The following is a 12,262-nucleotide window of genomic DNA, read 5'->3' on the forward strand; positions in this document are numbered from 1 at the left end:
TGAAATGAGTTAGCAACCCAGGACGAACTAAATCTTCATGAAACCTGGGAAGTTTGATGACAATAATCGACCATCTTGATTAAAAGTCAAAAGAGCTTGGAAAGTTCGATATAACTTTACAACGACACGATGAGGGTAAGCGGGTATCCTGACTTTTAACCTTTGACACCTAAGGAATTTAGTCTCCCGCTGGGATGAGGCTGGCTGACAGCTCGAAATTCCTCGACCCTTTCCCCACACCATCAACGGCGTCTTATTGAAGGTAAGAACACTACTTGTATGATGTTCTTGATAATTCTGTTAGGATACTAACAGTCAGTTTCATCTCTGGGAAGAGAAAGGCGTTATTTGATGAGATGTATAAACGCAGAGGAGGTCTGGAAGACCGTCTAATAATAGAACTCATAATTATGGGTGAAGGTAGCGAACTTGCACGTTTTATGCTTGTCAGGATCTGTTGCTCAAGTCTGAAGTTACAGATAGTATTTAATCTACTACTTATGAAATTCGGGTAACTCAAGACATTATGCATATGCCTCACGGCGATGGATCACTGTCAAATAGCGGTCCATTCAACACATCGATCACTTTTTATATACAAACATGTTCGTGTATATTGATAGAACTTATTATTGGGAAATGTCGCGAATGTTGGCTCGCAACCACGTCACAGAAAACGTTATAATCTTCCATGGCATGCATCTTGTAAATTAGTCACCCTAGTTACTTGTTGTTGTTGCTGTTGTCCTTGTTTAACGTGTATTATATCGCTAGACGTGGCCTCTTGGTGCTGGACTTGGAAAGACGAGCGGATATAAGCCTAATGATTCACCAAACAAAATCTGGGGCTCGTCCAGAAATACAGAGTGATTTACTTTAAACCGGGTCACTAGCTTCCTGAACTCGAGGAAAATGACATCAGCATAACAAGAAGGGGCGTAAAAAAGACTGACAATGAGAATTCTGTGAAATAAATTTTCTTAGGGTGCACTAACAACTCATTTGCATTTTAACTTAGTTCAATGCAGGGGTTTCTCATGACTGGCTATTTCTAATTCTTCTGCCTTAACCATATTTGGATGAAGTTAGGGGACCGCTCATTAATTCTGAGAAACTGTAAGGGAAGTGACTCATGATGATGACTACGGATAAGTAACAATACACCTTTTCTGAGAAAGGTGTGTTTCCGACGGGTCAAATGTTTAAAAGTCTTGGAAAGGAGAATACAGATGCGTCTCTAAATTTTGTAAGGTTCCTTTATCTTTACTTTATTCCTGCATGTGTGAGAACATAGGACCATATAATGTCCTTGGCACGAACGATACGAGACCAAGTTGATTTACCTGTTATCTATATATTTATTGGTTTGGCTGTTTAGCACACACAGCCAAGGCTGCCCAACTAGCCTGTGGCCATTACAAAGGGCCAGTCCTGCTGACAAAGACAAGACAGTACACTGGAATTTTGACATGGGCAGTATAACAAGCTATAACAATATTCTAAAAATTGATTTTAAAAATTGATTTACGAACTGCTAAGGGTCACTTCAATAATCTGTCACTTTCACCTCATGTACACTTTCTCTAGTAGATATACATGTAGTTATATATTGTGAGCAGTAAGGACGTGTCACAAATGTTTTCCACGTTTTATATTTGTCACGTTTTTTTTTAGAATTGTACTTCCATAACCTTTACTCTTTTTTTTTACAGGAATGGATGAATCGGGAAGAAACGGTGCCCAGAGCAATGCCTTCGAGAACGCAGGACAGGGGGCAGATACGTCTTCGCTACCCGACTCATGGGACTACACTAGTCAAGAACTGACGCAACCAGAAGTGACCTTTCAGACGAATGATGCAACCGATGAAACAGCTAATGGACAAAGGGAAGACGTAAAATTGTATCATTGTTCCCAATGTCCCTACACAACAAAACACGCGGGTTTGTTGTCACGTCACGGAAAGAAGCATGAACGGAAAAATAGCAAGAAGAGAAAGGAAGACGTAAAATTGTATCAATGTTCCCAATGTTCTTATGCAACAGAACACCCGGGTATGTTGGCGCGTCACGGGAAAAGGCACGAACGGAAAAATAGCAAGAAGAGAAAGGAAGACGTAAAATTGTACTATTGTTCCCAATGTCCCTATACAACAGAACACGCGGGTTTGTTGACACGTCACGGAAGGAAGCATGAACGGAAAAAGAGCAAGAAGAGAAAAGAAAAAATGCAAAAAGAAGAACAACAAATGACAGAATACCGCTGCTTAGAGTGCGATCATGTAGCAACTCATATAAACAACCTAATTCGGCACCGTCGAGAAATTCACAAGGGGGTCAAACGCGGAGCAGAAGAGAGAATATACCCCTGTGAACAATGTGACTATGCAGCGACGAGACGCGATGTTTTGAGGAAACACATCGTGTCGAAACATACAACCGAAATTACGTCATATAATTGTGAACAATGTACTTTTCGCAGCGCGCACAAAAGTTCGCTATACAAACACATGAAGACTCACACTGGCGAGAGACCGTACAAGTGTCCACACTGTGACGGTAGTTGGAAAACAAACATGGCGCGACAACAACATATCGAAAGGGTCCACATGGGGGTTCTACCGTTTATGTGCGGTGAATGTGGGTACAGGACGGTCCACAAGTCTCATCTGGTTACCCACATGAGGACCCACACTGGTGAAAGACCGTACAAGTGTAGCGAATGTGACTACCGCGCTGCAAAGAAAGGGCATCTCAACATCCACATGGCTAAACATACACAGGGACTGTCATTCGCCTGCGACAAGTGTGACTTCAAGGCCAAATATAACTTCCAACTATCCGCTCACATGAAGACGCACGCTTCGGTGTTGTACCAATGTGAAGTGTGCGATTTCGGGGCTACGAAACAGCAACACTTAGACATGCACTACAAGGCGAAGCACTGCGACGATGAGACGTATGTTTGTAAGATGTGCGAGTTTAAGACGGCGTACGCGTCTTCCTTGAGTCTTCATTTGAAAACTCACAATAAGAAACCGAGTCTGAATAGACGTTACAAGTGTGATCTTTGTGATTATGCTATTGGCCACAAACAGGCTTTGGTTAACCACATTGCCCGACGTCATTATACTAGCCAATAAGGGCCTATTTTAGCTATATTATCTATATACATGTATAGTTTTTACCTATTGTCTCCATATATGATAAAAATGATAACAATACTAATGTAAACTTAGATTTTGTTGTAATTTTATTCTAACAGCTATTATATTCCATACTAACTTGTAGCGTTGTAGCACATATTATCATACGGTTATATATATTTGTTATTATTAGCTACCTATGAAGAGTGATAGCTATGACCACACTTGCTATCAATGTTATAAAGGTGTGATCTTAAAGGCTTACCGAGAATTCACAATCTTGACTGTGTTTCTTTCTTAGCTTCCTATTGCAATTGTATGTGGAAAGTTTCATTCGTGCGATTTTAAAACATAAATTGTACTACAGTAGATAGATAAGTTATGAGTTATCGATGAATATTTTGATCTTAAACGTTTGAAAATGTTTTGTTCAAAGACAAAACAATACCTTTGTTTGATACGTCTTTATGTAAATGTAATGTTTAAACATCATTAGAAATTCTAACGTTTTCAATCGACCATATTTGATATTCAGTAAAATAGATTAGTCAACGAACGTATTGTGTACGGATTATAGCTAATTGATACCTTTTTAATGAGATATACTAATCCTGAGATAAGATAATGTTTTTATATAAATATCATATTTTTTTGAATATGCTTCCATAAACTAATGTTCGTTCTTACTTACTTACAGAAATGTTAGTTGCTCCTTTATAGAAATACATATGTTTTGCTATTGACTGTCTCATCCAGCAGTACAAACGGAACATGTACTATACTATTTTTACATAATAAAATCTGGAAGCCTCTCATAAGTTACAAGTTTGTTGATTTAACAGGATTAATCAACAATACATCATAGAACACATATTGCATGCACCATGCTATTATTGATAAATACCTTACATTCACAGTATTGGCAGCGGTTAGTCAATTGTTTCTATAGTTCTTTCTAGCAGAAGTGTAAGATGCGCCTGTACAATTTATCTGACAGTTATTACCTTCGCCGAGAAAGTTATATCATATTCATATATAGTATTGTTAGAAGTTAGAAAGTCACAAACAGTTGTAGCATTACTGACGCTATCATAGCTAAATTGTAGAATTCTATACGAGCAGAATGCAACACATTTGTTGGCACACGTCCTAAAACATTATTAAGTCTATTGCTTGTAGGCTAATTGCAGGTGCATGTAACACGAAAGGACGGACAGAGAATTTGTAACAATATAGCATGCAATGTGACTATTGTAGTCTAAATACTAACACTAAATTCTAACTTATTTGGGTTTTACCTCTTTTTCCGAGGCTGTGGAAGACGAATGATCACACTTTTTCTGCAATGTGTGGGTTTTGTGATGTTAAGAGGAAAGTAGTTTTCTTTTCGTCTGTAAACATGGAGAAATCTGGATGGAATTTGGTGGCCTCTTTAAACAGTGCCTTTCTTTCATGATCGTATAAGGGGCAATTTGAAATAAAATGTGTTAACGCTGGTATTCCAAGCCGCTGGCTTCTGCAAAAGGTAGTACTTTCAGTCAAAAAGATAGATGTAGTAGAACAACTGTGACGCCATCTTTCTTGGCCATTTTCTTTATCTAAGGGCCCGGCCACATACATCGTGCGATCGTCCTACCATCGGGAACTGAGAGCACTCTCGGGATACTCATGTATGTACCCTGCAAATTTCAGCTGTCTTGTTAAGGAAAAGGCTATCTTAGATACATCTCGGTGGTTTGGTTTGTCACAGCCTGCCTGGAAATTCTACGGCATCAAAATCGAACGACGGCCTACGACGACGAATGTGACCGCACCGTAAGCCGTGAATGTTTCCGTGTCTAGAAACACCTTAATCTATGATTTATCCCTTTTCACTTTAGTCTCTGTATCTTCCTCTTCTTGCATTTTCATGTGCTTGTTAAGCAGCCGTCTGTCTAAGACAGGGTAGTCATGTAGACTGCAATGGTACGGCTTTAATTCTGTGTGTTTCCGCGTCTTGGAACTCTTTATTCTAAGACTTCTCTCTTTTCACTCTAACCACCGGTACAGTAGCAGTCTCTGTATCTTTCTCTTCGTGCGTTTTCATGTGTTTGTTCAGCAGCCTTCTGTCCGAGATAGAGTAGTCACACAGGCTACAGTGGTATGGTTTCATTCCCGTGTGTTTCCGCATGTGCTTCACCAGATTCCCTCTATCAGCCGTCCGGTACCCGCAATCCTCACACATCAGGGGTTTCTCTCCCGTGTGGATCGACATGTGGCGGTCTACACATCTTTTGTGGGCGGTGGTGAAGTCGCACTGCGGACAGCCGTAAGGTTTCTCCCCGGTGTGGGTTCTCATATGTTTCAGCATGCGGCTCTTCTGAGCGGTCTTGTACCCGCATTCTCCACAGAGGTAAGGGAAGAAACCGGTGTGCTTAGACAAATGTAGTCGCAAACATTCTTTCCGTACTGATGCGTAGTCGCAGTGGGGGCATTGAAACCGCTTATATCCGCGGTGTATGTCCATGTGCGTGCCGAGGGTAGAGCTGTGTGCGAATGACCAGTCACATACGGGACATTTGTAGGGTCTCTCACCAGTGTGCGTGCGCACGTGCACGTTGATGTCGTACATACGCTTGGAGGTGTACTCGCAGAATGGGCACTGTTTCATGGGCTTCTGTACCTGCCAAGAAAGATTCAAACATGACTTATTTCTTTATCATGAAAGGGTAGCTCTGCCTTGTATATTTCAGTTAGGCCACAGAGAAGAAATCTGTCTCTGGTGTTGAACACCATCCATACACAGACAAAAATACATGACATTGGTACTGAACACCATCCACACCCAGTTGAACATATCTGCTCTTGGTACTGAACACCATCCACACACACACACACACACAAACACACACACACACACACACACACACACACACACACACACACACACACACACACACACACACACACACACACACAATCAGACCTGTCCTTGGTGCCTAACGCCCATCATCCGCATAAAGTTAAGCATATCTGTCCTTGGTGCTGAACACCCTAAACACACAGACACAGAAACAAACGCACACACTCACGCATACACACACAGACTCACACATAAAATACAAACACATACAATCAGTCCTGTCCTATTTGGTACGCCGTGTTCCTTACCTTAACCACCTTCCTGCGGCGGCGGTGTTTGATCACAGGTTTCACACCTGTATGCCTGACCAGGTGCCGGACTAGGTGCGGTTTCCGGCCCGCTGCGTAGTCGCAGTGCGGGCACTGGTACGGTCTCTCGCCGCTGTGGGTCAGCAGGTGTTGCCGGAGGTTGTGCTGCCGGTCGGACCGGTACGGACACTTCGGACACGAGAACGGTCTGTCCTCCGCTGAACGGACTTCTTTCTCTGTTTTCACCTGACGATAAAGTGTAATAATCGTAATTTGCGTTTGACCGATGCTATAGAGAGAATGTTCCTGTAAAAAGATCTTTCTTGCACGTTCGGTACGTACATTTAGGACATGAGAATTGAACGGCATGTCCTCCGCAGAACGGTTATCTTTCTCTGTTTTCACCTAACGGTAAAGTGTAATATTCGAAATTTTACCGAGACAAAATTCTTGTCAATATGCCCTTTTCTGCACTTTTCGTACGTACACTTCGGCCATGAGAATGGCCTGTCCTCGCAGAACGGTCATCTTTCTTTGTTTTCAGCTAACGGTTAAGTGTAATATTCGTAATTTTACCGAGACAAAATTCCTGTCAATATGCCCTTTTCTGCACTTTTGGTGGGTACACTTCGGACATAAGAATGGCCTGTCCTTCGCAGAACGGTCATCTTTCTTTGTTTTCACCTAACGGTAAAGTGTAATATTCGTAATTTTACCGAGACAAAATTCCTGTCAATATGCCCTTTTCTGCACTTTTCGTACGTACACTTCGGACACGAGAACGGCCTGTACTCCGCAGAACGGACTTCTTTCTCTGTTTTCACCTAACGGTAAATTGGTTTGCTTTTTAGCACCATTGTCTTCATACTATAAACATATATACAAAGTTATTGAGATATTTACACTGATATTCCGGCCTCCTGTATGCCTCAAAAACGTGGCCTTGGCGTTTTTAACAACTTAGCGCTCGTTCTCATCTAAATGTACACATTTTGTAACTTCCGTTACCGTTTGAAGTAAGACGTTTCTGACATTAAGATATGTCCCATATAAGGTGTCGTTTTTCAAAGCCAGAAAAGTTTTAAGTCGTCATAAAAACGACAGTTTGGCACCTCTTAATGCCTTATTTCAAACGGTAACGGAAGTTACAAAATGCGTAAATTAAATGAAAACGAGCGTTAGAAGAAAACATGTTTCTCTGTTTTCATTCAACGGTAAGGTGGATCCTGTGATTTTCTTTTCAGCACCGTTTTTGAAATATGATTCACAAATATACGATGTTATGGAGATATTTGCATTAACATTAACATGCGTCTTACAAGTTGACTTGGATGAAAAAAGGATTTAACTGTTATTTTCTTTACCAATGTCTTGTCAAGAACAGTACATGTTATACAAAACGAAAACGCAAACATGATTTACATTGACGAAAAGATGCAGTAAGTGGTTTTGACAAATTGCAAATTAGAGAATATAACAGAATCATCTGCACTGATAACCCTCATATATTCTGTTTTCTTGCTTTGTTGGCCCGTTATACAATGGTATATTTTATGTAGTGATGACAGACCCTGTCCTTGGTGCTGAACACTATCTCCACCCCTCCCCACCGTCGGTCTGTCTACGAGCGCAAACAACAAGCAAAAGCTCATAAATTCATACACGTACCTTTCGCTTGTCCATAGTAATGATGGGATGAACGTTGATCAAAGTAAACAAATCTCAGATAAATATTTATCCAGAAATATAAACAAAGACCGATGGATTAAATGAAGGCTCCCGGTGACAGGCGGTGTTAAAGGTCACCAATGACGTCAAAACCTGATGTTCCACATTGTCGAAATATGTACGCTTATACAGTGAATAACAGTTCACGACTCTTTCCCTCTCGTGTGGGGACCTTTGTGCCTTATTTTCGGATATAAGTCTATCTCTGATGACTATTTTGGCAATTGAAAGTTCGTATTATCCTTTATACGGCGCTCCAATATTACACATAGACACTAGAAATATACGCGTATTGCGACATTATATGCATCAAAATTTATATATTCCGTGAACTCTAACCCTTGACCTCTAGCCCTGACGGTTTTAATAATTTCACAATTGTCGCCACGAACCCTTTGCGTGTTGGCTGGCTCTGTACCCTCCCCACATATAACCCCAGCTGAAGAGCGAGGTAAGGTTGTCTGGTGAGGTGTATCTAGCAGTATCTTATGTTGAAGAATATCGATCGGAAACTAGGCGTTTTAGCATGTCCATGTCATATATATAGGTGTCATGTATATTCATGTATAACCTCCTTGGTATATCCTTTGTGCATATGGTTTGTATGTTGCGGACTAATTACTATCCATTGTTCATTGCCATAATATGAGCGAGGTATGGTGTCAGCTGGTGAGGTATATCTAGCAGTTGATTCTTATGTTGAAGAATGTCGATCAGAAACTTGGTGTTTTAACATATCCATGTAATATATATAGATAGCATGTATTTTATCCTTTGTTCAAATGGTTTGTATGTTGCGGACTAATTACTATCTATTATTCATTGCCATAATTGTATGGTTGTCTGGTGCTGTATAACAACAGTTGATAGTATCTTATGTTGAAGAATGTCGAGCAGAAACCTGGCGTTTAACATGTATATCCTTTGTGCATATGATTTGTTGGTTGTGGAGTACACAACGCCCAGACTAATTACTATCCATTATTCATTTCCATAGAATGAGCGAGGTAAGGTTGTCTGGTGAGGTATATCTGGCAGTCGATAGTATCTTATGTTGAAAAATATCGATCAGCCATCGGAAATTTATATATATTGTACGTAAAAGAAACCGCATAGATAACCTTGTGATGATGTGCACCTTCTGTAGAAAACACTGTGTAATTCATAATGGCCTGGGAGGAGATGACTAAACATGATCGTAGAGTGGAACTTGTTGCCACCAAGTACCGTAGAATCATGCTCATTAGACAGCTTTAAACAATGCATGCAGTTGAATATGCGAAGGTTAGACGTGACAGGTCGTTCGGTGTAATATAGCCAGCTGCTGCCTCGCCGCGTGCCTGCGAAGCTGATGTGTTACGCCAGATACAGATGATGCGATGTGTTTGTGGCCATTGTGTGGCTGACTTTCCCACGAAAAATAATCTTGGTACCATCATGGTGTTGGCGCTGTCATTCCCGCCAGTCAGGCCGTATGTTGCTTTTCTATTTGTTTTCGTTTTCCACCATGGACTTGGCTTTTGAAAATAAATTCTTTGAACTGGCCCTAGTCATTCAGAATCCCAGTTGTATTTAACGAGACGAAAACACAACAGTATTGTCAGTATAGAATGACCAAGAAACTAAGGCCTGTCACCATCTATGCCATACATTTTCCCAAATTCATTTATTCATCATGTTTATTAATTATTCATCTCATATCTGTTGTAGATATTCATCGAAATAAAATAACACTGATACTTCGTGCCCAGTAATTGGCATGAATGGGATCCTGGTAGCTGTTATGGTATCATGAATATGTTGGGCCATACATATTAATGATGCGACGCCGATTGCAGTAATCTTAAGAATGTTGGGATATTTTTTGTCAATTTTCCATTGAACTTTGGGTTATTTTTCCTATTGATTGCTCCTAAGAACGTGGGGTTTTTTTTCCGTTCACTGAAAACTAGGATTATTTCTAATGGACAGTGGGTTCTAGGCTAAGTTGAAATCCTGTCATTTCTTAAACTGTTGGTGTTTATTATGTTATTCGGTTTGCATGTTGCGTTTTTTTGTCTAACTTGACCTGTCCTTGGTGCTGATTTCCATCTTCTTTTTTCTAAATCATGTTTCCTCTCCTCCAGATGGCAGATATGCCCGATGGATCGCTTCTTCTTCCTTCGACTACCACACAAGACGAGGATAAGGAGCCGAGCGAAAACGATGGATCACCAGCGCCCCCTCGCTACGTCTGCTCGCAGTGCAGCTACCGAACGAATTGGCCCAGCGGACTCCAGATGCACGTCAGGCGGGCGCACTCGGCGTACCGGCCGTACAAGTGTCCGCACTGCGAGTACACCGGGGCCGCTAAGTCTGACGTAGACATACACATGGTCAGGCACACCGGGGAGTTACCGTTCATGTGTGGGGAGTGCGGGTTCCGAACAGGGCACAAGTCGACTCTGGTGGTGCACATGCGGATCCATACAGGGGCGAAGCCGTACAAGTGTTCTCAGTGCGACTACAGCACTAGGCACAAGCGGTGCCTGAAGTCACACACGAGACACGCTCACACCGGTGAGAAACCGCACAAGTGCCCCGATTGCGACTACCGCTCCGTTCAAAAACCCAACCTGCTACGTCACATGCGCTGTAAACACACCGGTGAGAAACCTTTCAAATGCCAGCTGTGTAACTACACCGCGTCTACCAAGCAGAACTTAGACTTCCACGCTGCGAAGCATACTGGCATCACACCGTACGTGTGCGAGGAGTGTGGCTACAAAACTGCTGTGCGAGCCCACCTGGACATTCACACCGTGAGGCGTCACACCGGTGAGAGACCCTTCGCCTGTCCCCACTGTGACTACCGCGGAGCATTGAAAGCGGATGTAGACAGACACATGGTTCGCCACACTGACGTGAAGTCCTACCAGTGTGAACTGTGCGGGTCCAAGACGGCTCACAAGTCTTCTTATATCAGACATATGAGGCTAAAACACGCAAAAGAAGCTAACTGATTATAACCTTTAACCTCCATGGTTTACCACATGATTCTGTAAAGATAGAACTACTGCAGCCTTCAAAGTGTTGATAAATTAATAGATCTACTGTATTTTCTGTTGTAGGATTCGGTTTAGCGAATATTATGGTATAAATATGGAACGTTTCCAGTCAGCTCTTATTAGCTTATTGATTCATTTATTGATATTTATGGTAAAATATGATAAAGTGTTCGGGATTTTTACAGCACGAGAAAAATGCTGCCAACATCGAAAACTTGTGGACGTCGTCATTTATGTTTAGTTACAAAGCGTTTGTGGAATGTTGCTTTAAAACATTCTGGTCCAAAAATGTGCTTTATATTCGACACAGTTATGGTTAGTGCTAAATAAATGAATGGGTGGATGACATTTACTGTACGTCTATGCCTTAAATGGCTCGATGCAGGTCGTCTATCGTATGACTTTACAAAATATGACAAACACTATATAACAAACATTCAAAAAGACCAATCCCCAAACTGTACAGGCATCATGGGAATGGACGATCTCAGCGCCAGAAGGACTCTATGTTAGACTCATATTTTACAGCTTCAACACCGAGGACGGTTATGACTTTTTGACCATCTACGACGGCGAGAGTGATGATAACTATGCAGAGTTGCGGAGGTAATTTCTTTTAGCTGAAAGATTTTCGTACAGAGTAGATTCGGTAATACAGTGAGTGATTCATAGCGTACAACTTGTCAACCTCAGAGTTCAAAACCTACATATATCCTTGGTTACATAAGAGCCAAGAGAAATCTATTTTGATTTCCAGGTTAACAGGTGATCATGAGTTGTCAGTCGACCCCATGCTCATCAACATTGAATCTAGCAAGGTGGTCCTTAAGTTTACATCTGACGAAACTGTCACGGCTCAAGGGTTCCAGTTCTCGTATTCAGAATGCGGCGGTTTCCTGACGGCTCCTCCTGAAGGTACTGTGTCATCATCGCACTATCCCAATCTCTACGAAAACAATGCGAACTGTGAGTGGACGATCATCGCGCCAGAAGGAACCGCCATTAGTCTCATGTTTGACAGTTTCAACACCGAGGACGGTGATGACTTTTTGACCATCTACGACGGAGAGAGTGATGATTCTGAACAGTACTCGTCTCGGAGGTAAATGATTTTCGTACAGAGTATCTAATAGGATCTAAGGTTAGAGGCTACAAGTTCACTCAGAACATCCGGGCAACAATGTACATCGAG

At 41.6% G+C, this 12,262-nt stretch overlaps 3 protein-coding genes and 1 long non-coding RNA gene across 4 annotated transcripts; 3 read left to right on the forward strand and 1 right to left on the reverse strand.

Moving 5' to 3' along the window:
- Nucleotides 1-148: 148 nt before the first annotated feature.
- Nucleotides 149-3,963, forward strand: LOC136421933 (uncharacterized). Its single transcript, XR_010753544.1, has 2 exons — nt 149-262; nt 1,713-3,963. It is a non-coding gene; the product is annotated as an uncharacterized lncRNA (long non-coding RNA).
- Nucleotides 3,964-4,068: 105 nt separating this feature from the next.
- On the reverse strand, nt 4,069-6,664 carry LOC136422237 (zinc finger protein 774-like). Its single transcript, XM_066409881.1, has 2 exons — nt 6,296-6,664; nt 4,069-5,807 (listed from the first exon to the last, which is right to left on the reverse strand). The coding sequence occupies exons 1-2, from the start codon at nt 6,662-6,664 to the stop codon at nt 5,157-5,159; spliced, it is 1,020 nt and encodes a 339-aa protein (XP_066265978.1). The 3' UTR covers nt 4,069-5,156.
- A 1,714-nt stretch (nt 6,665-8,378) lies between these two features.
- LOC136422276 (zinc finger protein 300-like) lies at nt 8,379-11,422 on the forward strand. Its single transcript, XM_066409929.1, has 2 exons — nt 8,379-8,474; nt 10,150-11,422. Exon 2 carries the CDS (start codon nt 10,150-10,152, stop codon nt 11,023-11,025), a length of 876 nt encoding a protein of 291 aa, XP_066266026.1. The 5' UTR covers nt 8,379-8,474; the 3' UTR covers nt 11,026-11,422.
- LOC136422238 (CUB domain-containing protein 2-like) lies at nt 11,044-12,176 on the forward strand. Its single transcript, XM_066409882.1, has 3 exons — nt 11,044-11,063; nt 11,599-11,676; nt 11,828-12,176. The coding sequence occupies exons 1-3, from the start codon at nt 11,044-11,046 to the stop codon at nt 12,174-12,176; spliced, it is 447 nt and encodes a 148-aa protein (XP_066265979.1).
- Nucleotides 12,177-12,262: the final 86 nt, after the last annotated feature.

This window comes from Branchiostoma lanceolatum, chromosome 16 (genome assembly GCF_035083965.1).
Source record: "Branchiostoma lanceolatum isolate klBraLanc5 chromosome 16, klBraLanc5.hap2, whole genome shotgun sequence".
NCBI lineage: Eukaryota > Metazoa > Chordata > Leptocardii > Amphioxiformes > Branchiostomatidae > Branchiostoma > Branchiostoma lanceolatum.

What these genes read in the sequence shown, in the direction of transcription:
- LOC136422276 (XM_066409929.1), top strand. Translation starts at nt 10,150, where the DNA reads ATGGCAGATATGCCCGATGGATCGCTTCTTCTTCCTTCGACTACCACA.
- LOC136422237 (XM_066409881.1), bottom strand. Translation starts at nt 6,664, where the DNA reads ATGCCGTTCAATTCTCATGTCCTAAATGTACGTACCGAACGTGCAAGA. An exon ending in GCCGCAGGAAGGTGGTTAAG is followed by an intron (nt 5,808 to 6,295) that starts GTAAGGAACACG and finishes CTTTCTTGGCAG; the next exon opens with GTACAGAAGCCCATGAAACA.
- LOC136422238 (XM_066409882.1), top strand. Translation starts at nt 11,044, where the DNA reads ATGGTTTACCACATGATTCT. An exon ending in ATGGTTTACCACATGATTCT is followed by an intron (nt 11,064 to 11,598) that starts GTAAAGATAGAA and finishes CATATTTTACAG; the next exon opens with CTTCAACACCGAGGACGGTT. An exon ending in AACTATGCAGAGTTGCGGAG is followed by an intron (nt 11,677 to 11,827) that starts GTAATTTCTTTT and finishes TTTGATTTCCAG; the next exon opens with GTTAACAGGTGATCATGAGT.